The 20,471-nt window shown below is 38.6% G+C and overlaps 1 protein-coding gene across 2 annotated transcripts in view; it reads left to right on the top strand.

Annotated features, from left to right (window-relative positions):
* Window positions 1-19,914, top strand: part of prkcdb (protein kinase C, delta b) — a 20,189-nt gene extending 275 nt beyond the window's left edge. Inside the window, exons 2-17 of one of the 2 annotated variants that reach the window (XM_060857973.1) lie at window positions 8,389-8,510; window positions 8,970-9,236; window positions 11,414-11,579; window positions 11,973-12,004; window positions 12,528-12,613; window positions 13,596-13,725; window positions 14,221-14,321; window positions 14,490-14,577; window positions 15,086-15,222; window positions 15,380-15,553; window positions 15,759-15,850; window positions 16,736-16,798; window positions 16,978-17,116; window positions 17,577-17,765; window positions 17,908-18,036; window positions 18,778-19,914. In XM_060857973.1, the coding sequence (XP_060713956.1) occupies window positions 8,402-8,510; window positions 8,970-9,236; window positions 11,414-11,579; window positions 11,973-12,004; window positions 12,528-12,613; window positions 13,596-13,725; window positions 14,221-14,321; window positions 14,490-14,577; window positions 15,086-15,222; window positions 15,380-15,553; window positions 15,759-15,850; window positions 16,736-16,798; window positions 16,978-17,116; window positions 17,577-17,765; window positions 17,908-18,036; window positions 18,778-18,936 (2,061 nt within the window). In that variant the 5' untranslated portion in view covers window positions 8,389-8,401 and the 3' untranslated portion in view covers window positions 18,937-19,914. Of the gene's footprint in view, window positions 1-8,388; window positions 8,511-8,969; window positions 9,237-11,413; window positions 11,580-11,972; window positions 12,005-12,527; window positions 12,614-13,595; window positions 13,726-14,220; window positions 14,322-14,489; window positions 14,578-15,082; window positions 15,223-15,379; window positions 15,554-15,758; window positions 15,851-16,735; window positions 16,799-16,977; window positions 17,117-17,576; window positions 17,766-17,907; window positions 18,037-18,777 lie in introns of both variants that reach the window. The other variant, XM_060857972.1, reaches the window with a different exon arrangement.
* The last annotated feature ends 557 nt before the right edge of the window (window positions 19,915-20,471 follow it).

Genomic DNA, 20,471 nt, shown 5'->3' with positions numbered 1-20,471 from the left:
TTCACTTTACTTGATTTATTAACACGAAATGTCGTTAATCTCCCATTTACTGAAGTAATGAATTCCGGTTAAACCGCCGGTTAACAAAGAATGCACTTTTTGGACAGGAAGTAACGATAACATGAGCGTTGTTTCATCTATTGTAGCTTTAAAACCGCAGGAAAGACAATAAAAATGGCTGTAAAACGTATTTAAATGCAGAGAATGTATGAACCGTGAGTGAGAACCGTTCTAGATTAAGTGTCGGTGGAACCGCGGAGTGAGAGTGGAACTCAGGGGAGTTTCGGTGTACACAGATGACACTATTTTATCCGTTTTCTTACACTTATTTATAGAACATCTTGCAGATAAGTTGTCAAATATATTAATAAATGAGTTAAATGACACAATTCATGAACTGATTTTCATATTTTTCGCGTTTAATTTCTTGCTATACAGTAGATCGAGTTGCCACCTTTTTTTTTAAATGAACCGTGTCGCCTCAGGTCATAATCACATCTAGGTCACATTAACACTGTAGCACTGGGATTGTGGATCATTATGAACAACTAGACTTGTAGCTTTAGGTCTAGTTCACCTGGGCAGGTGTGTGTCGTGTCTGTTTAAAGCTTTTAAATGGTATGAAAATGTAAACCTTTTTTATCCCCCAAGTACACTGTATCACCATTTTGAGTTAAATTATACATACTAACAATGATGATCTTACATAAATGACATATATCAGGTTCTGGGACAAATCAGTACACACATCTTGTTGTAAAGGGTCAGATTTAGCCACATACTGAAACGTTTGACTCTTGAACTTGTTTTACACCTGATCATTTAATTGCTCCCTGTCCTGTTGTGGAAACTTACAACTTACTTACGTCACACACGAGGAATCATCTATGATTTATCTATAGCTAAAACATTGTAGGTAGTTAATACAGACATGTATTTATTTGATAGTGTAGAGTCATATGACTTGACTCGAGTCAGATTTAAGTCGCATATTTGAGACTTGAGACTTGACTTTGACTTGACATTCATGACTTGAGACTTACTTGTGACTTGCACGTGTGTGACTTATTCCCACCTCTGGTATCTGATTTATTAGCTTGGCTTTTAAGATGGGGAAAAAAAAAGCTGAGTGAAACTGCCAAATAAAGCAGGTGTTTATATTCAAATAAAAACTTTAGAAAGGTAAATTGTTGGTTTTAATTCCTTAAATTTATCATCACTGGGAAATCATTGAAATACAGGAATTTTTACCCAGTAGATGTATTAACAGTTGTTAAAAATCAAATGGGAGAACATAGCAACACTGTGGTATAATATAATAATTTTATAAAATTAAAAAATATAAAATTAAAAAATATAAAATATATATATATATATAATGATTATTATACCACAGTGTTGCTAGCATCTGATTTACGCTCTACACAATCCTGTGTAAATAAATAAATAAATAAATAATAAATAAATGTGTCGTTCACCAAGAAAAAGCCTAGAAGTGTTGATATAGTACGCTTTTCTATAAAGAGTATACAAAGTCAGCACTTTGTAACAGACAGAAGTAAAGATTTTTCTTTTACTTTTTCACCAGTCAACTTTTTATACCTGCTTTAATGTACTGTAACTTAGAACTGGAACCGACTCTACAACTGATGTAGCTACGAACAGATCAAAAATATGACTTGTCTTTCTGTAATAATAAAAACAAATGTGGTGGTAAACTTCAGGACTTTTTTCCTGAAGTGTTTGTTTCTTATTTAGTCATTCTGGATGATGCGAAACACTGACCAGTTTATATATGCACTAGAAATATTTTGCGTACTTCACTCTACAAAAGATTTTTTTATTTGCATGTTTACAGTAAAATAATTTCCTTTCATTCTTGTCATTCTTTTCATTCTGGTCACACTGGATTTACAGCTTCGGATCAGCGCTCCTGCAAAGAACATTTGTGAGCTGTAGCTGTATCCCTCAATGCAATCTGCTGGTTTGACTCTGACTCATTTTTCCAACGCTCGTTATTTCTCTTACCCCCACCAACAAAAGTAATTTCACACTACTCGTTGTGACCTAAATGAATGTGACATGGATGGAGAACCCCCATACTTTGTTTGCTTTAAAGAACAGCTTTAAAGACCTTGAATGCTCTGCCTCACTGTATTACTCTCCTGACCACAGAGCTCTGTTCTAACATGCACAATGGCTCATCCTCTTTTCACATGCAAGCATATTGATGCTGCAAACATGTGGTTTCTTTCGTTCCTGTTATTACTTCTGCCAAAGAGAACAGCCTGTAGTGTTCATTCATTCTCTTTACCTGTCACTTGTTTGCATTATTAGTCTGTGTATCACAGGGCAATGTATTGTTTATTGTATTCATTAAGGTGCAACTAAAAGGACACAGAACAGGATCAGCTGATCTAGACAACATCTGAAGTAACTCCAAGCACTCATAATAGTTATGTCAGAACTATGAGAGAGCAGCTAGCACTCGTGGCTCTTAAACATTCTGTCTTATTAACATGGCAAGTAGCAGCAAATGAAAACAATCTGTGTCAAGTTTTTCATGGCTGGGTTCTGTGCTCCTATTGGTTATTGGTTTTGGGGTACACTCATTGTAGGAGATGTCACACTGCAGGTAATTGTCTGAAAACTTCTGACACTGCCAGAACTTCATCGGAGGAAAAAACTGATCGCAACAGCCATTAATTGGCTGTCGGTGACCAGGTCAAACCAGCGAACAAAGACTATAGAATCTACCCTAAGATTCTAGAAATCTTTTAGGATTTTCAAAATTTGTCCAAGACGACCAAATTGTGGCCAAACTGCACAGTGTGAGCTCGGCTTAGCTCTCGCACAGACCTCTTGTAGCTCTCGCACAGACCTTGTGTAACTTTCGCACAGACCTCGTGTAGCTCTCGCACAGACCTCGTGTAACTCTCGCACAGACCCCGTGTAACTCTCGCACAGACAATAGCAATATATTAACCCATAACCATGAGCAGACTGTTATTCAAAAACACACACACGGTGGCAGGCAGACAGGAGGTGCTATGAGCGCAGTTGGCGGCCTGGTGAGGATAAGGAAGTCTTTGTGAAGTGTGTACAAAGCAGAAATTGACACCAGGCTTAATGCACTGAGAGGCAAGAGCAAAGGCTTTTCACCTTTAGGGAGACATGCCAACACACACACACACCACACATACATACACAGAGTTTTGAGTTACGCTTGTGTTATATTACTCTTAACACGCATCTGTCTCATGCAAGCAAAAACACTTTTGTAATGTTATATTTTTGTCTCACTCTTTTCTCTTAGTCCTTGACACACACACACACACGAACTCACTTACCTCTGCAGACCTGTTTTCAGACCTGTTTGTGCATTATTTGTGTGTTAATGGAACAGAGAGAGCAGCTCAGCAGGTTTGACTGTACCCTAGTACTGTTCACAAACACACACCTGCATGTACACATACACAGACACACACACATACACACCCACACACACACACCATGCACGTGTGCAAACAGGGATTCTGGAATACATAGTGCACCCTATTTTATTATTATTTTATTATATACATATATATATATATACACACACATAGAGGATTTTTTTCTGCTCACTGTGAGGTAGGTATGTGTAACAGAGAGCGGCTCCTGTTTCTGCGCCTGAAGGTGGAGAGAAATCAATTGCTTTCTGAAATGTGTCACATGGCACCGACCTCACTATTGACCTTGAACCCTTTTGACTCTCTTTCTCTCTCTTTTTTTTATTTTACCATAATGTATTTTGTAACTGGTGTATCAATAGGCGCTTTGTGCTTTCATTTACTTGCATACATCGAGTTGAGTTTACACATCTGAGTGAGAATGAAAGAAAGACAGCTCATAAAAGAGGCTTTAGCCACACTTACAGTACTGAAACTACTATGTAAAGTCTTTCTCGAAGCAGTCAAATCCGATGGAAATGTTCCTGGAGCAGTCGCTCGACAGCCTTACACTTTCGCACAGAAGATTTGCCTCCCTGCAACGTTTTAAATCCGAACAAAGCTCCACCCATCGTTCGGGTCTGCTTAGCAGTTGATGGTGTGACAATGTTATAAATTATTGGGGAGGGGGAATTTATATTTATGACCCAGCACTGATTCAGAAAAAAGTGCAGAAGGGAAAAGTAGCAAGATAAAAGCATCTACACCTAAAATCTGTCTTAAAATCCAAACATAAAACTGTACTGCATAACAAGATAGAATTAAATTAAACACACTGTTATGTGTCCATATTATATTTTTGAACTTTAAAAGCTACACTTTAATAGATTTTATTTTATTTTATTTTTTTAATCTAAAGCACTTAAATAAATGCATAGCAAAAAATACAACACAGACATAAACAATTCCAATAAATATTATTCTAATCTCAAATTTCTACAAATCACATTTGTTTTTTCCTATCAAATATCTGATCCACTGTTTTTTTATTTTATTTTTTTATTTTTTGCTGGCATTGAACCAAAACTGATGCAGCATATCGAACCACTGTCCTCTCTAATAATGTTGTGTCATATCGATTCTTCTAAACAAATCAAGAAGACCTTTTGAAAAGAGAAAAACAGCTAAGGACACGACTGCTAATCTAGGTGTTCTGTCTGGATTTTGACAAGCACTTTGACACAAGACAATATTGCCTTTGGTTAAAGTATGCCAAGACTTATGGTTAAATGTCACACTCACCATAGGCAGGGTAAACAGGTTGGCCTACTTCGCTTCTTACCACATTACTCAGGGGTATATGTCGTAGCCAACAGCTAATCAGAGCAGAGAAATCCTGCATCAGTTTTAAAACTGTGGAGATACAAATAAACACAAGCAGACTGACTACAGCAAGCAGCTTTATTTTTCATACCAGTCATTCTGTATGTTCGTAAATCCAGTTTCTTGGCGACCTAAATAAAATTACTATTCTGCTTGCGTCATCCAGCGTCAGGACGAACAGAAAGCAGAAACACAATTTCACATTATTTTCACCGGTCTAATATCATACTTTGTAATTGCATTGTAATGTATTTCAGAACGCTTCTTTAGTCATGAAATTCTGCCGTAATATCCTGTTTGTTTGTTTTTTGTTTGTTTGTTTGTTTTTAGAATTTTCTCTTTCCTTTGTTTTAGTGTCAACTTATTTTTATATCAAATTAATCACTGTCTACATGAAATAACCTGGGAGCCATGATTTGATACCTTATTTGATTCCTCATCTATTTGATTCCTTATTTACTTGATTTCACAATGACTAATAACATGTCAGATACACGAAACCCACTCAAGGATGCAGAACACGAAACTCACACACACACGCGCGCGCGCACACACACACACAGGCTTGTTACCTTGATCAGAGACTGTGCTTACAGCTGTGTTGCTTGTTACTGGTGATGTGATGTGTTTGGACCACCTGCTACTGTTCATTCAGAGGCGATGCTCCAAAAATCCCCCCCCCCCCCCCCCCGAGTACCTTGTTACTCACTGACTGTACTCTGCTGACTTCTGTGCTTCTTCAACAGCATCTGTGTGTGTTAGTGTATCCAGAGACGAGGTTAAGAAGAGAGTAGGAGGTATCTAAGATACACACACGTCTGTGTGTCCTGCTTGCAGGTCGTCTCTCGGTAACTTCTGCCAAGACTGAACAAACACACCAGACGAGCAGCCACGCAGTGTGTAAACTAGTAACAATCCAGACAAGCTATGTGTGTATTAATTCTGAATGGATATCTATGTGTGCACATGTGGATAAAGTGTACACCCGTGTAACTGGACAGAAATGTTAATTACACCTGTGCTGAATGTCCAAGGTTTATTTGCTTTTTCGAGTAGCTTTGTTATTCCTACTGTTTGCTTTAGAGACTTGTTTAGGATTCAGCACTCTCGAATCACACACACACACGCCCACTTTGGCACGACAGGCGAGAATTAGATGAGTTAGATATACTTAAGGAGATTTTGTTAGCATAATTTGTCTGTCTAATGTGGGAAGCATTTGTTTTGTAATCTTTTTGGCTTCACATTATCCATAGAGGACAAAACATCACCGGATTCGCACGGCTTTGTAGTGATGAATTTGAAGACATAGCCATTTGAAATTACGATCAGCCGCATCTCCTGAATATAGCAAAAACTAACGATGGAAACATATTTATTACCAATCGCTGAATTAGATGCTTTTAATGTTGTGGAGCATCCAAGAAGCAAAATCTCTCTCTCTCTCTCTCTCTCTCTCTCTCTCTCTCTCTCTCTCTCTCTCTCTCTCTCTCTCTCTCTCTCTCTCTCTGTCTCTCTCTCTCTGTCTCTCTCTCTCTGTCTCTCTCTCTCTGTCTCTCTCTCTCTCTCTCTCTCTCTCTCTCTCTCTCTCTCTCTCTCTCTCTCTCTCTCTCTCTCTCTCTCTCTATCTCTAGATGTCTAGCTGTCTTTCCTTTGCAGTGTGTGCTAATTTTTTCCGATCTCTCTCTCTCCTCGGAAACTAGTGGGTCTTTTTTAACATCTGCAGTGTGTGTCTGTGTGTGTGTGTGTGTGGTACATGGTCTATTCTTGAAATGATTTTTCTCTCAGTACGTCAGCTTTGATGAGTTTTATGTGTTTTTAAAACGTCAGTGTGTACAACCCGTGCTTTGTGTGCGCAATGTGTGAGCGTGAGTGTTCAACACCTCTCGAAGCTCACAATCCCACTCAGTCCCATTCCACCTGCTCCACATTTCATTGCTGCCCTTAATAAGTGCCCCACTGGTATAGAGAAACACTCAGCCCACCCGGTTTGTTCCGTTCTTCTTTACAGGCCCCTTACTCTTGTGTCCCTTCCCAACATTTAGAGGCCCGGCTGCTGCTCACAATGTCTTGTTACAGCGTAAGAATGCCTTTATCAGCTAGCGTTAGCCTGCACCATTGCTTTGGAAAACTTCTAGCTTATCTGCTTCAGAAAAATGTACTCAGTTAAAAGCCTCTATAAAGGCTTGATACTGAGCTTGTAGCCATTTTGTGATAAGAAGCAAGAAAATCGTTTGTGCTACTCAGGAACCAACTGTTTGGCCAAAAAATGCCGCCTGGAATCTGCAGCTCAGACATCGTCTAATCCTCACTATAGCAACGTTCTAAAACCCTGCTCTCACACCCCCGTCTTGTTGTTTTAGAGCAACACTATGACCACATTCTGATCTGGGATCAGTTTCCATCCCCACTCAAATGCCAGTGAACTAGTGAGCTGGTCTGAGATCAGCTTCTGACAGCGTTCATGCCGAGATCAATTTCTTCCAGAGCTTTCAAACTTCACTTGATCTGATCTGGGATCACGTTTCATCACGTTTCTTCTAGTATCTATGCCAGTTTTTGTGCTATTCAGTTTTAGAGCTGACCTGGGATCAGCTCCTTCCAGCACCTATAATTTGAATTTGTACGCTAGATTAAGTGCCAGTGACCTGAGATCAACTTCGTCTTCCATTGTCTGTGCCAGTTTGAGTTGAGGGAACACACTCATTGATTGAGGATCATGGGAGGCCCTGCTATTGGATATGAAGCTGTTTGCATAAAAGAATCAGAATCTATAAACAGTTTTATAGATTTCCAGTTTATTTCCAGTAGATTTCCTATATTTTCAGTTACAAGTCACAGCTTCCAGACCGCTTCCTTGTTTTTACCCTGTAAAGTCCCTCTGTGATATATTTGTTGCATATCTTAACTGTAATCTGTCATGTTGTGAAATGGTGTAAAGGCCAGTTGTGACACACTTCAACCATGGAATCTCTTGCGAGACGGTGTGCGCTTTTTTCCGGATGTGTGTAGTTGTGCTTTGTTGAGCTTTAACACCATCAGGAATGCAGTTCAGTCCAAGTGCACTTGCTATGTTTGGAAATTGACATCAAATAAAGTTGAAGTATATGAAAGCGTATTTTAAATGAAATTTGGTACACAAAAGGGCATAAAAATGATGCAAACACAGGAAAATGTGTAAGATTTCTCTTTTCACAAAAGAAAAGGGAACAAGAAGTGATGAAAGACTGCGATAACCAGAACAACAGAAAGGTTTTTGCCTTTTTTTTTTTTTTTTTTAAAGCAAGCTTCTGATCACGCATCTACATACAAACTTTTCACAGGTGATCCTTCCAGCTTAAATAAAACACGTCACATTTACAGCTAATCCGCCATTATTATGTCGCTTGAAGGAATTGAAAGAAAAAAAATCGTGTTTCACTGTCGTGCGAGCGGTTACTGTGTGGGACGTTTTAATGTGGAAGTTTCTTTCTCTGTGGCAACTCCTAAGACATTTCCTGTACATAGATCCAGCACTGCATACAGCTTCGTGAATAGGTTTCATCTTTGTGCCTGTTTCCCGTTTGTCTTTCAGGTGTGAGTTCACCATGGCTCCGTTCCTGCGGATCGCCTTCAACGAGTTTAGTTTAGGAAATCTTCCTCCATCGACCACTGACCCATTCTGTGCCATCAAGATGAAGGAGTCCCTCAGCACAGGTTAGTATGTCTGAGTAAAACACACACACACACACAATGCTACCTATATAATAATGCTCCGGATTGTTATAAGTACTGTGAAGCACTAATATGATCTTATTAAAATTAGTGCTTCACCCTTAGTCAAACGAAAAAGGATTTGCAGAGAAAGGGTGGAAATTTTACACCATGACAAAAATAGTGACTTCTCTGTTTGTGATGTAACCAGAGGAACAATCCTGTGATGCTTGTCTGTTAAGGGATTTAAAAATTAACTCATGAAAATAAGTTAGATGTATAACAAGGCCAGCCAAAGAGCTCCATTAAACAGAATCTCTCTCTCTCTCTCTCTCTCTCTCTCTCTCTCTCTCTCTCTCTCTCTCTCTCTCTCTCTATCTCTATCTCTATCTCTCTCTTTCTTTCTCTCTCTCTCTCTCTCTCTCTCTCTCTCTCTCTCTCTCTCTCTCTCTCTTGTTCCAGAGCGGGGAAAGACTCTCGTCCAGAGGAAGCCTACCATGTACCCAGCGTGGAAGTCCACCTTTGACGCTCATATTTACGAAGGTCGTGTGATCCAGGTTCTTCTGATGAAGACTGCTGAGGAGCCTCTCTCCGAGGCCACAGTGGGCGTGTCGGCCCTCGCGGAGCGCTGCAAAAAAGCCAACGGTCGATTAGAATTCTGGGTAGACCTGCAGCCCTCTGGGAAGGTCATGATGTCCGTGCAGTTCTTTGTTGAAGATAATGACTTGGGTGGGTGGATGTTTATATATAAAGTTTTTCACAGATGAGTTTGTTAATGCTGCCAAAGTTCACACATTTACACAATATAGAAATATTCAAAGCAAGTTGTATCACATCAGCAGCACTATAAAAAAAAATCATATTGAGGTCATATCATGTTCACTTAGGTTTATACTTGTTTCATAGGGACCAGAAATTTTGAGCTTTGGTTTTAACCGTTTTAATCATATAAGGATTATATAAATACATATTTGTTATTACCTAGAACAAATGTAACAGTATTGACAGTTACCACTGTAGTTTTTAATTGTTGAACCTGTCTAGTGCACCCTAGTGGTGATGCGCTGTTAATACCACATTTTTCATCCCGGTTCAGCCTTTACTGAGTGAACAAATCCCAAATAAAACCCCAAAAGTTAGCACCAAGTGTGAGTGAAAGGGAATGAACATTTATCCTTTAACTCTTTAACTTTGTTCTTTGAAGTCTAGGACAGGCATCATGTTGTTATTGTGGAAAAGTCAGGAAGGATTTAGCACCTTTGGCAGTAGCAAGGACAGTGTAGAGTGTGTAGTGTTACTGGAGCGTTTGTTGAGGGTAACGGTTGAGATGGCAGACACCCTCGCTGGTTCCACCCTTGTTTCATAGGCTTCCTGAAAGGAGGCACAGTCATGCCTATTTATAGAGCTCATGTCTGAACAGAACTCTGCTCTGTCCTCAGAGTGTGAGCAGGCCTCCTGACAGCAGCTTCTAATCCAAAACACACACACACACACACACACGCCAAACACTGCGTCTTGTCAATAAGCCATAAACCGAAACATAATGTTTGCCTTTGTCTATTGCGTCCACTTCTTTATTCTTTCTGTCCTTTCTTTTCTCATCATTCTCAGCTCTTCCCTCATCATTCTCTTTTTGTCTTCCCTCTTTCTTTCTTCCGTCTTGACCCCATTCACGCTTTTCTCCGTTAGCTCTGTCCCGCAATATCATTTACCACAACACCAATTAATTTCCAGATGTTTTACTTTCGCAATCTGCTCCTTGTGTATTTCTCACTCATTAAAATACAGACTCGACGCCATTATTAAATATTACGTATACACGTTAAATACATAAGACAGAAAGTGACATCGTATTACGTAATATTCGCGTGAAATTTTGGCTTATACAGGCCTTTGGCATTAGCCTCATTGGGGTGTTACCATTTTTTAGTATTTGTACCGTAGTCATGCTGCTATGGCATGGTTACGGTTATTTGAAGGCCATCGTGGTAATCCACCATTATCCTAGCACTAATGCATCACTGAGCATCTTAGTACGCTGCAGAAATGAGCATCCTAATATCTGATTCGAAGAACTACACTTGAAGTGAATTACAGTCTTAGACAATTTCCTAATAAGCTTTTTTTTTTTAAAAATAGACATTTTTGTGCAGTGTGTAATAGCTACATTTTATACAGTATACTATGACATTTAACATTACTGACAAGTGTACAAGTTCGGAAAGAAACGTTGGCAAGGAATTAATAGTTGGCTGTGGTCGGAACGTTTGCCAGGTCTTGCCTAGCCAGTCGGGGGAAAGATGAGTCAGTCTGTAAATTAAGGGAGTGTGAAAAGCAATGTCAGCTTCACTTAACAATACACTGGAACTCCCCTTGGTGTCTTTTTATTATAAGGGGTTTCTCAGTGGGTAGTGATGAGGGGGAGGAGGGTAGATTGGGGTCAGAACACAGCACAGAGCACAAGGCTTTCTTAAGTACATTACAAACTTGTAGTACTTTTCATTTATTTATTGACCGCATAACTTGGTAAAGATTTTAGATTTTAAAGAATCTCATGAGTGTGTGATAATCATCATTTTAATTCCAATGAATTTAAGTCATTAGAGTCAATTCATTGAAGAGTCTGGTTCATAATAATCATAATAATCATAATGACAACAGCAACAACAATAAGGAGTATCTGTATAGTCTTTATGCCAAGAACTATATGCTGATAAAATTTTAGACCATGTGGCTATACATATTGAACACCTAGGGCTTCTCTGACCTTACTTTAAGAATGCAGGGGCTTCTGAAGACCTTCGTAATCATTTACATTATTTTAGCAACAACCTTATTATTACAAATGTCGTTAATATGCAGTGTAGTGTTTTGTAGGTCTATAATGTCTTCGATCTGTGTTTCAGAGAGCAAAGCATCAGCCGGTGAGAAAGAGGCCGACACCCTTTTAACACTGACTCGAAGGAGAGGAGCCATCAAACAGGCCAAGGTTCACTGCATCAAAAACCATGAGTTTCTCGCCACCTTTTTCAAACAGCCAACGTTCTGCTCCGTCTGCCGGGAGTTTGTCTGGTGAGTGGATGGATGGAGGGAAACATCATTATAAGGAAACATTGCATTATTATGTTGAAGTAGAAATATTATCAGTTGAAGTAAAATATGCATAATTAAACATAATTATTTAGTTTTCGCACCTGTCACTTCCTTCTTCTGTCTGCTACTTATCATCACCCATAGCAGGAAGAAGGTATAGCTGTTACTGTGTAGGCATATCGAGTGTGTGTCTACTGGTTCTGAGGCATTCCTCTGAGTCACATCAAAAAATTTTGGCTATTCCTTTCTGGTGTGTGTGCGTGTAAATTGCTCAGTAATTTTGGCCTGGTTGTAGCATCACCTGTAGAATCATCTACACAGATAAAACATTAATGTAGATCATACACTAACACCTTCTCTGTCTATATACAGGGGGCTCAACAAGCAGGGCTACAAATGCAGACGTGAGTGTTTTTATATCTCTTCTTAACTCTCTCTCTTACTCGGACACACTGACACACACACACACACACACACACACACACACACACACACACAGGTACTACAACTACATTTAATACATAAAAGCAGGTGTCAGTATCTTTGTACCACTATCTGATTGTTATTTTTTCAGTTTTATAGATCTAATAGTAATCAATTCGGTATGTTTGGAAAACAAACGAACGTACAAAAAATAAATTCAGTGAATATTTTTTCCTTAAAAGCTCAAACATTTATAAATATTATTCTGATACTTTGGTAATCTCACTTTTTTAATCTTCTGGCCTGACTTTCTGGACCACATATGAATCCTAGATGTTATAGTATTATATAGTAGTTATATTTTTCATGTAGCAGTTAAGTTAGTTAGCAGACAGGTTCATTTTAGCATTTGTTGTCACATTTGAAACATGTACAAGAAGCCTAAATAAAACATATTCTTACCTAATGTAACCTCTGTTCTCTTGCCCTCTGCTTCTTTCCCAGAATGCAATGCGGCCATTCACAAGAAGTGCATTGATAAGATCATCGGAAGATGCACAGGAACGGCAACCAACAGCCGAGACACTGTGGTAAGGCCCGACGCACTGTTTATCTGTTAAAGTAAACACACGCGAGCAGTTAGTGCATGGAGGCAGTTAGTGCATGGAGGTGACCATGGGACTGTCTGGAATTAACTTCAGTTGAAAAGCATATCATCAAGCTGGTCTTGTGGTTGTGAGGGCCAACAGATTTACCTCCAGCCTGTAGAATTAGTTGTAGTTTCTAGAGCTCGAGCAAAGTCAAATTTGATACTGGACAGTAGTATAAAACTACATGCGTACCAAAACAAATAAAAAGAAGTTAGCAGAAAATTAGCAAAAGGAACTGATGTGTTAATGCAATAGAAGTGAAACGAGTCTGTTAGATGCCAGATGACGAGATCCAATATTCGTTTTATTTTATTGTATAATCCACAAGACCATAAACTCCACTGTCTTGAAGAGTTTCCCATGTTGGAAATTTCAACAGTTTTACCTTGACTGCTTCAAAACACTAACACAGGAGACTTCTTCCATAAATCTGCAATAAATCAACACTTGGTGCCTTTTTAATGCGAGAAGCTTTAGACCTGGGAGTGAATGGGTTGAGTTCCAGCAGGACAGACTGGCAGCTTACAGACTCACAAGGATCACAAGGATCAGAGTCTTCTGTTGATCAATCAATAGAGGCATGTGCGCTCTAAAAGCCCATGCAGCTCAGTCGTGTACACAGTGGCAATGAGGCAGCTTACAGAGCCACTGGTCTGCATTTGATAAACCAAAGATCTGCTATGGGAAAAATTACAATGCAGGACTTGTGTTATATAGACAAAAGCCACTACCTGATATCTAAGCTTCTCAAAGCTTTCGGCGTCTGGTAGTAGTTACTTGGTAGATTGAGAAAGAGCAGGAAACTTTAAGAGTCCTGTTCATTTAGAGAGGCACCATGCAGCGGAATCGAGGCTGCATTAGAAATCACAGATCTCTGGGTCTACAGTGCCGGGTAAATTATGGCTCCTTTGTTTGTCTGCAGTTCCAGAAAGAGCGCTTCAAGATTGACATGCCACATCGCTTCAAGACTCACAACTACATGAGTCCTACCTTTTGTGATCACTGCGGAAGTCTGCTTTGGGGGATGGTCAAGCAGGGCCTTAAATGCGAAGGTGAGATGGGATTTAATGTATGTCTCTCTCTCCGTGTAGCTCATATATGTCGTTTTTTTAGCTTTTCAGATTCTTTCATCTCTTCTCCTGCCTCACATATACCATGTTTAAAAGCAGATCAAGAATCTTAAATAAATCATCTAATCAAGCAATTTATTTAATACCCTATTAAATAGGTGATCATGCATTATTCCATACACTACATTCTGATTGGCTGAAACTTAACCCCTGGTCTCATGGTGCATGATTCATCAGTAGCAATCACTAACGTGACACAATTGATTTTTTTTTCTGCTTTGATTATGTTAACACTGGTTCAAAATACCATTCCTCTAGCTATGAATTTGGCTTAAATTAATGTAAACAGTACTTTTGAAGTAAATTTACCCACAAAGCTATCTTTGCTGTTACCGTTTTGCCTTTGTAGTTCTCTTTATCCATTGTCTCTCTCTATATTCTTTTTTGAATAAAAATATTTGTCTTCTGCCTGTTTAGACTGTGCGATGAATGTCCACCACAAATGCCAGAGAAAAGTAGCCAACCTCTGTGGTATAAACCAGAAACTTCTTGCCGAAGCTCTGAACCAAGTTAGCCTAGTAAGTGACCCACAGCGTGGTTTATAATCCAAGTTATCAGTGCACTTGGAGCCACTTACATCAACGTGCATTCACTATTTTCTGTTTGCTGGCTTTCTTTTTATGATGGCTTTATGGTGGTGATAAAAATAGTTTTTAATGACATGTTCTTTATCCTGTCCTGCTCAGAAATCCTCCACAAAGCGTCCTGATCCCTCTGTGTCAGACATCGGCATCTATCAGGATATAGCCAAACATGTGCCGTCAGATCCTGGTGGTAAGTCTTTATTATTCCATCCTGTTTCCTTCTTTTATTGCATACAAACCCCAGCTTTTATACATTAATGTAGTGGTAAATAAAGATTATAATATTATATATTATTATTATTCCTTTATATAATTAATTTCCTTTTTATATATATATATAATATATATATATTTTATATATATATAAAATAACTGGAGGCAGTTGAATAGGGAGAAAAAAATTAAATGATCAGATATTTACTGATTTAATGTTTTTTTTTTCATTCATTTTAATAATAACTTATAAAATATTAGCTTTTGTAGATATTCAAATAAAGTTGTGACCTGTTTGTTACTGTATTGCTGGGACATTGTTAGCAGATATGCATCATAATGCATTTAATATGCGTGTTCGCACTGACTGTTATGATCTAAGACTGTTATGGCCTAATGATCTAATTATGTGAGTGTTAAATAATCCTAACACTGCTGATGATGTGTTTGCGTGTTGTTTTGTTGTTCTCTGTGTATGTTAGCAGATAGCACTCCGTATGACAAGCTGTGGGATGGTCACACTCCCGCACCTGCCACCGTCCCACACCAAACCCTTTCAACACGCCTCTACGTTGAACAGTTTGAGTTCCACAAAGTGTTGGGTAAAGGCAGCTTCGGCAAGGTGAAAACTCCCACACACACGCAGTAAACACACACAAACTCGAGTATACATCGGCATGTGCTTTATAACGATTGGTTCGAACAGGACACATTTAGAAGTGCATTCATGAAGCTCGTGATATGTAACGACACTACAGTAATGTGTTTGCATGCGTTAGGTCCTCCTGGCAGAGCTGAAGGGCCGCGGCGAGTTCTTTGCAGTGAAGGCGTTGAAGAAGGACGTGGTGCTAATGGACGATGACGTGGAGTGCACCATGGTGGAGAAAAGGGTGCTAGCGTTAGCCTGGGAAAACCCCTTCCTCACTCATCTCTACGCTACCATCCAGACCAAGGTACAGTAACACCTTGTAGAGTGAAATTGTGCTTTCAAACTTTGTTTAGTTTTGAGTACTACAACAACACAAAAGTTAGATAAGACACTGTATACATTTATTGTGCATCCTATTTATACACATTGATACAATCTGCCACGTACACATGACGGAAATACCAGTCTGCATATACATAATGTTTCTGTAACATAATATCTGTCAACAGGAGCACTTATTCTTTGTGATGGAGTATCTAAATGGAGGAGATTTGATGTTTCACATTCAGGATAAAGGCAGATTTGATCTTTACAGAGCCACGTAAGTTTCCCATAAAGAACTGCACAACCAGCCAAACAAGACTGTCATCTGTACTCACTGTACTCTGGGGATTATCTGATGAACTTGATGATCAGGTCCTTCACTATGTTCTGTATCTATGAAGATAATTATTTTTCACTATCTAAAGGCAATGCACATTGGGTAATGCATTTAAGCTTAAATATAAAGACTCTCTATAAAGACCTGATGAAAGATTTTCCAGTGACTAATTAGAGCCCGGTTGTTTTTAATAAAATAAAAAAAACAACAATCAGACATTTCACTTATGGACTCAGTGGTAGCACCAACACCCCTGGCGAATAGTGCAGTTTTCCCCTGAGCCCAATCATGTGGAATTCCAATCATGTGGAATTCATACACTCACGCGGATTCAGGTAAAGTGCGTACCTGAAGATTAGAAAAACATCACCTGACCTTTTTCCAGTGTTCAGCTGTCTAGAGTCGGTAAGGCTTACAGATGTGTAACCTTCTGTTGTAGGCCATCAGCAGTGAGATTTGATGTGTAAAGATGCTTTTCTGATCAATACGATTGTAAGAAGTTATTGCAGTTACTGTCACATTTGATGTGAACATTAAATTAGGCTCTTCACCTGTGTTTGCGTGATTTTATGTATTGTGCTGCTGATAAGTGACTGACGGTATAATTATACGGTTGCTAATAAAGTGGCTAGTACATATTCCTTACTAAGATGGTTTCTTTTCAATCATTTAAACCGGTCAGTTGCGTTGAGTTTTAACAGATTATCAGTCTGTTATAGACACGTTAACTTGTTTGCATGCATTATGGTCTGGTGAGATGGGTTGGATGTTTTGGAAGTAAAATGTATCATAGATATATTTAAACTCTGTGTTCTTTCACTTCAGGTTTTATGGTGCTGAAATTATTTGTGGCCTGCAGTTCCTTCATTCCAGAGGCATAATATACAGGTGAGATGCTGGTACAATATTGCGGGTATTTCCTCATATTTGTCCTGTGTTACCCTGAATAGCCAATAAACTCTGAATCACTGAACAATAGAATGTAATCTATTACTATATTACTGGTTTAAAACATTTTTTTGGTCTTTCATAATATACTGTAACCTAGTGATCATGGCTTTTTTCAGGGACTTGAAGCTGGATAATGTGATGCTGGATAAAGACGGTCACATTAAGATTGCAGACTTTGGCATGTGTAAGGAGAACGTGTTTGGAGAGAATCGTGCCACCACTTTCTGTGGAACGCCTGATTATATCGCACCAGAGGTGTGTGTGTGTGTGTGTGTGTGTGTGTGTGTGTGTGTGTGTGTGTGTGTGTGTATGTATGTGTGTATGTATGTGTGTATGTATGTGTGTATGTATGTGTGTATGTATGTGTGTATGTATGTGTGTATGTATGTGTGTATGTATGTGTGTATGTATGTGTGTATGTATGTGTGTGTGTGTGTGTGTGTGTGTGTGTGTGTGTGTGTGTGTGTGTGTGTGTGTTTTCTCTGATATTCAGGAAATAATGTCAGCATGGACCCAAACATGTCCTGTAGGAGAAGGACATGTCATGCCTAATATTTGAATACTTTTTTCCCCTAGACTTTCCTAGGTTCAGTCACCAGAAATTCCAAGAAAGGAATTTAAAGCATGTGATAATGGCCAGGAATGTTAAAAATTGTAATGCAATAATAAGTGATGATAGCTGTGTATTAAAAGCTGTTTACGTGTTTGTGCTCAGATCTTGCTCGGGCAGAAATACACGTTCTCTGTTGACTGGTGGTCGTTCGGAGTGCTGGTTTATGAAATGCTGATTGGCCAGTCACCATTCCAAGGTGATGACGAGGACGAGCTGTTTGAATCGATCAGGATGGAAACGCCTCACTACCCACGCTGGATCACCAAGGAGGCGAAGGACCTGCTGGAGAAGGTTACCAAGATACTGAACACTGCCTGTTTATTACTATATTATTCACCTTGAAACTGCACAAAACATAACCCTATGCTGCTGAATTGTGCTTTTAATTTAGATTTTTTTTTTAATTTTCAACTGTAATATCTCTGTTTTATAGTTATTCGAAAGGGAACCTACCCGCCGGCTTGGCATCGTGGGGAACATACGTGGACATGCCTTCTTCAAGACAATCAACTGGCCTGCACTTGAGAAACGAGAGGTCACACCCCCGTTCAAGCCTAAAGTGGTACGCTCCTTAGGCTTCTTACATTGTCCGATTACATTACAAATATACGTCTATATGAGGTGAAGACTCGGGTGATTACGTCTATAATCATGATGAATAATCGGACATAACAAGTCATTAGAGAGTCTGTGATTCTGTGGTATTTGATCTGATCATCAGTCTGATCGTGTTATTGCTTTATGCCTGTTTAGTGTTTTATTCCAATTAGCACATTATATCGGGGCATGAAGGGCAAAAATCAAGCTTAGATAAAAGTAGTAACAATGATTTGCTGGTTTCATCTAAGTATGGAAAACTGTACTTTGATATTTTGGTAGAGAAAATTGTTTAAAATACGGTTGCACAAAATATGTCTTCCTGGAGGTTTTGGTGTTTTATACTTGCCCTTGAGTGTGTACAGATATTAAAGCACCAGTGAGATACAGATTTTAGGCAGTTGATTATTTATGTGGACAATTGATCAAATTATCGTATTAACACACAGGTTATCAACATTTCTTGGGTTTTACTTCTAGAATTTGATCATATTTTTGAGTCGAGTTGAAAAATAATGCCAGTTTGATGCATAGGCTGGGAAAGTCAAATAAACGTTCCAAGCGAACGCACTCTGATTGGAACTAAATTGATATTTAATGAACCGCAACACAGTCAGTATGATTACTCTCATGTTTGATTACCATGTGCAAGCCAGACAATTGCCAGTCTGCGCTCTGATTGACGTGTGCTCTCGTCCAACCACAGAAATCCCCCAACGACTGCAGCAACTTTGACCGTGAATTCCTGAGCGAGAAACCCCGCCTCTCACACAGCGACAAGAACCTGATAGACTCCATGGACCAGTCTGCATTCGCCGGCTTCTCATTCATCAACCCCAAATTGGAAGCTATTATGGAGAAATGAGACATGTTGTTATTGCTGTAACTGAGACACACGCACTCGGAGGGCACTGGAGCTCTCTGGGTCCAACCAGTGTTAGACACGCCCACCCTCTGCATGAACTCAGTCACAAATACTCACTTTCCTTGACCTAACGTGCCCATGCTTGCTCTTCTGCTCAAAGTGTGAATGAAGTGTACTAGATCAGGAAAATGCACAAGCAGAACCTGCTCACAAACAAATACCACTGCGCCCCGTAGGGACCAAGTACTAAATGTTTCTTTTTCTTTTCTTATTTTTTTTATTACTCTTGATCCAATGAACTGTATCTGACGTACTGTATTTTGATGTTGTAATATAGGAAGCAGGTATTGGTTGACCCGTAGGAAAATTGTTCCCACTCACAACTCACAACCTCACAAATGCCAGTGATTTTCCTCACTCATCAGCAGTGTTGTTTTTATTGACAAATTGGTGGTGTTTTTGTTTTTTTCTTTTCTTTTCTAGTGTTGCCCTTTTTTTTTTTTTTTTTTTTTTTTTTTTTTAAAAAAACACCTTTGCATTTACACCAGATTTTCCCTTAAAATATAAAGCAGGAGTACTGGATTCACTGATCACCTTCCAAATATCTCCACAAAGAAAGGCAACATCTAGCCTGCTAATCCAACACACTCCTGTGTTCTAGAAACTAGAGCCAAAATAAATCATTCTATTGTTCTTATAGTCTATGGTACTAGATTTTGCTACAGAATAAATAGTGGGTGGAGGTTTAATATCCACATAAACTAATAACTGAGATAAAGGATATATGATGTTACTATACATGTAGGTGTTGTTTTTTTTTTGTTTTTTTTTTAGGAATTAAGATGTGTATATATATATATATATATAAATGTATGTATATTGTTCTGAGCTATTGTCATTGTTGGGAAGATAAGGATGTTTTTTGTTTTTTATTACACTTCAGAACCAATTATAATAAAAAGCATCTTTATCGCAGAAGCCTGGAGTCATAGTTTATGTGGTGTTTATTAAGGAAGGAGTATTAACTCTCCTTTGAATCATGTTGAAAAATTAGGAGAATGATTGCAAGTATTTTAAAGTCACCCTAAATTCTCTAAAATGGCTTTTTTTTTTTTTATTTTATTTTTAATTTTTCATATTTTATCTCATGAATGTATTTAGAACCTCAAACATCACTGGAGTTTAGTTATTGAACAGGTAAGTGTTACTGTGTCATAAAATAAAGGCAGGTAAGGTTTTGATATTCAAAACAGGCTGCTGCAAATTCTATATTTCTTTTAATAGCAACGGAGTTGTGGGTGTTATTAGCTGCTTCTAAATATTTTTTTATCTCTGCATTTTTTTGACACAGGTAAACATTTGTATGTTCAGTACCTCCTTATATTGTTGAATAGAATTTTTATTTAACACGATTTAAAAAAAAAAAAAGATTTAAGGCCTATCCTGAGCAAATAATGAAATTGTGTAATAACATTTATGACCGAAAAGTGACATTTAACATATGACTTGGATTATAGCATTACAACTGACTAATA

Source organism: Tachysurus vachellii, chromosome 22, assembly GCF_030014155.1.
Source record: "Tachysurus vachellii isolate PV-2020 chromosome 22, HZAU_Pvac_v1, whole genome shotgun sequence".
Classification (NCBI taxonomy): Eukaryota; Metazoa; Chordata; class Actinopteri; order Siluriformes; family Bagridae; genus Tachysurus; species Tachysurus vachellii.
Note: the sequence above shows the minus strand (reverse complement) of the source record. Positions and strands in the feature narration are given on the sequence as shown.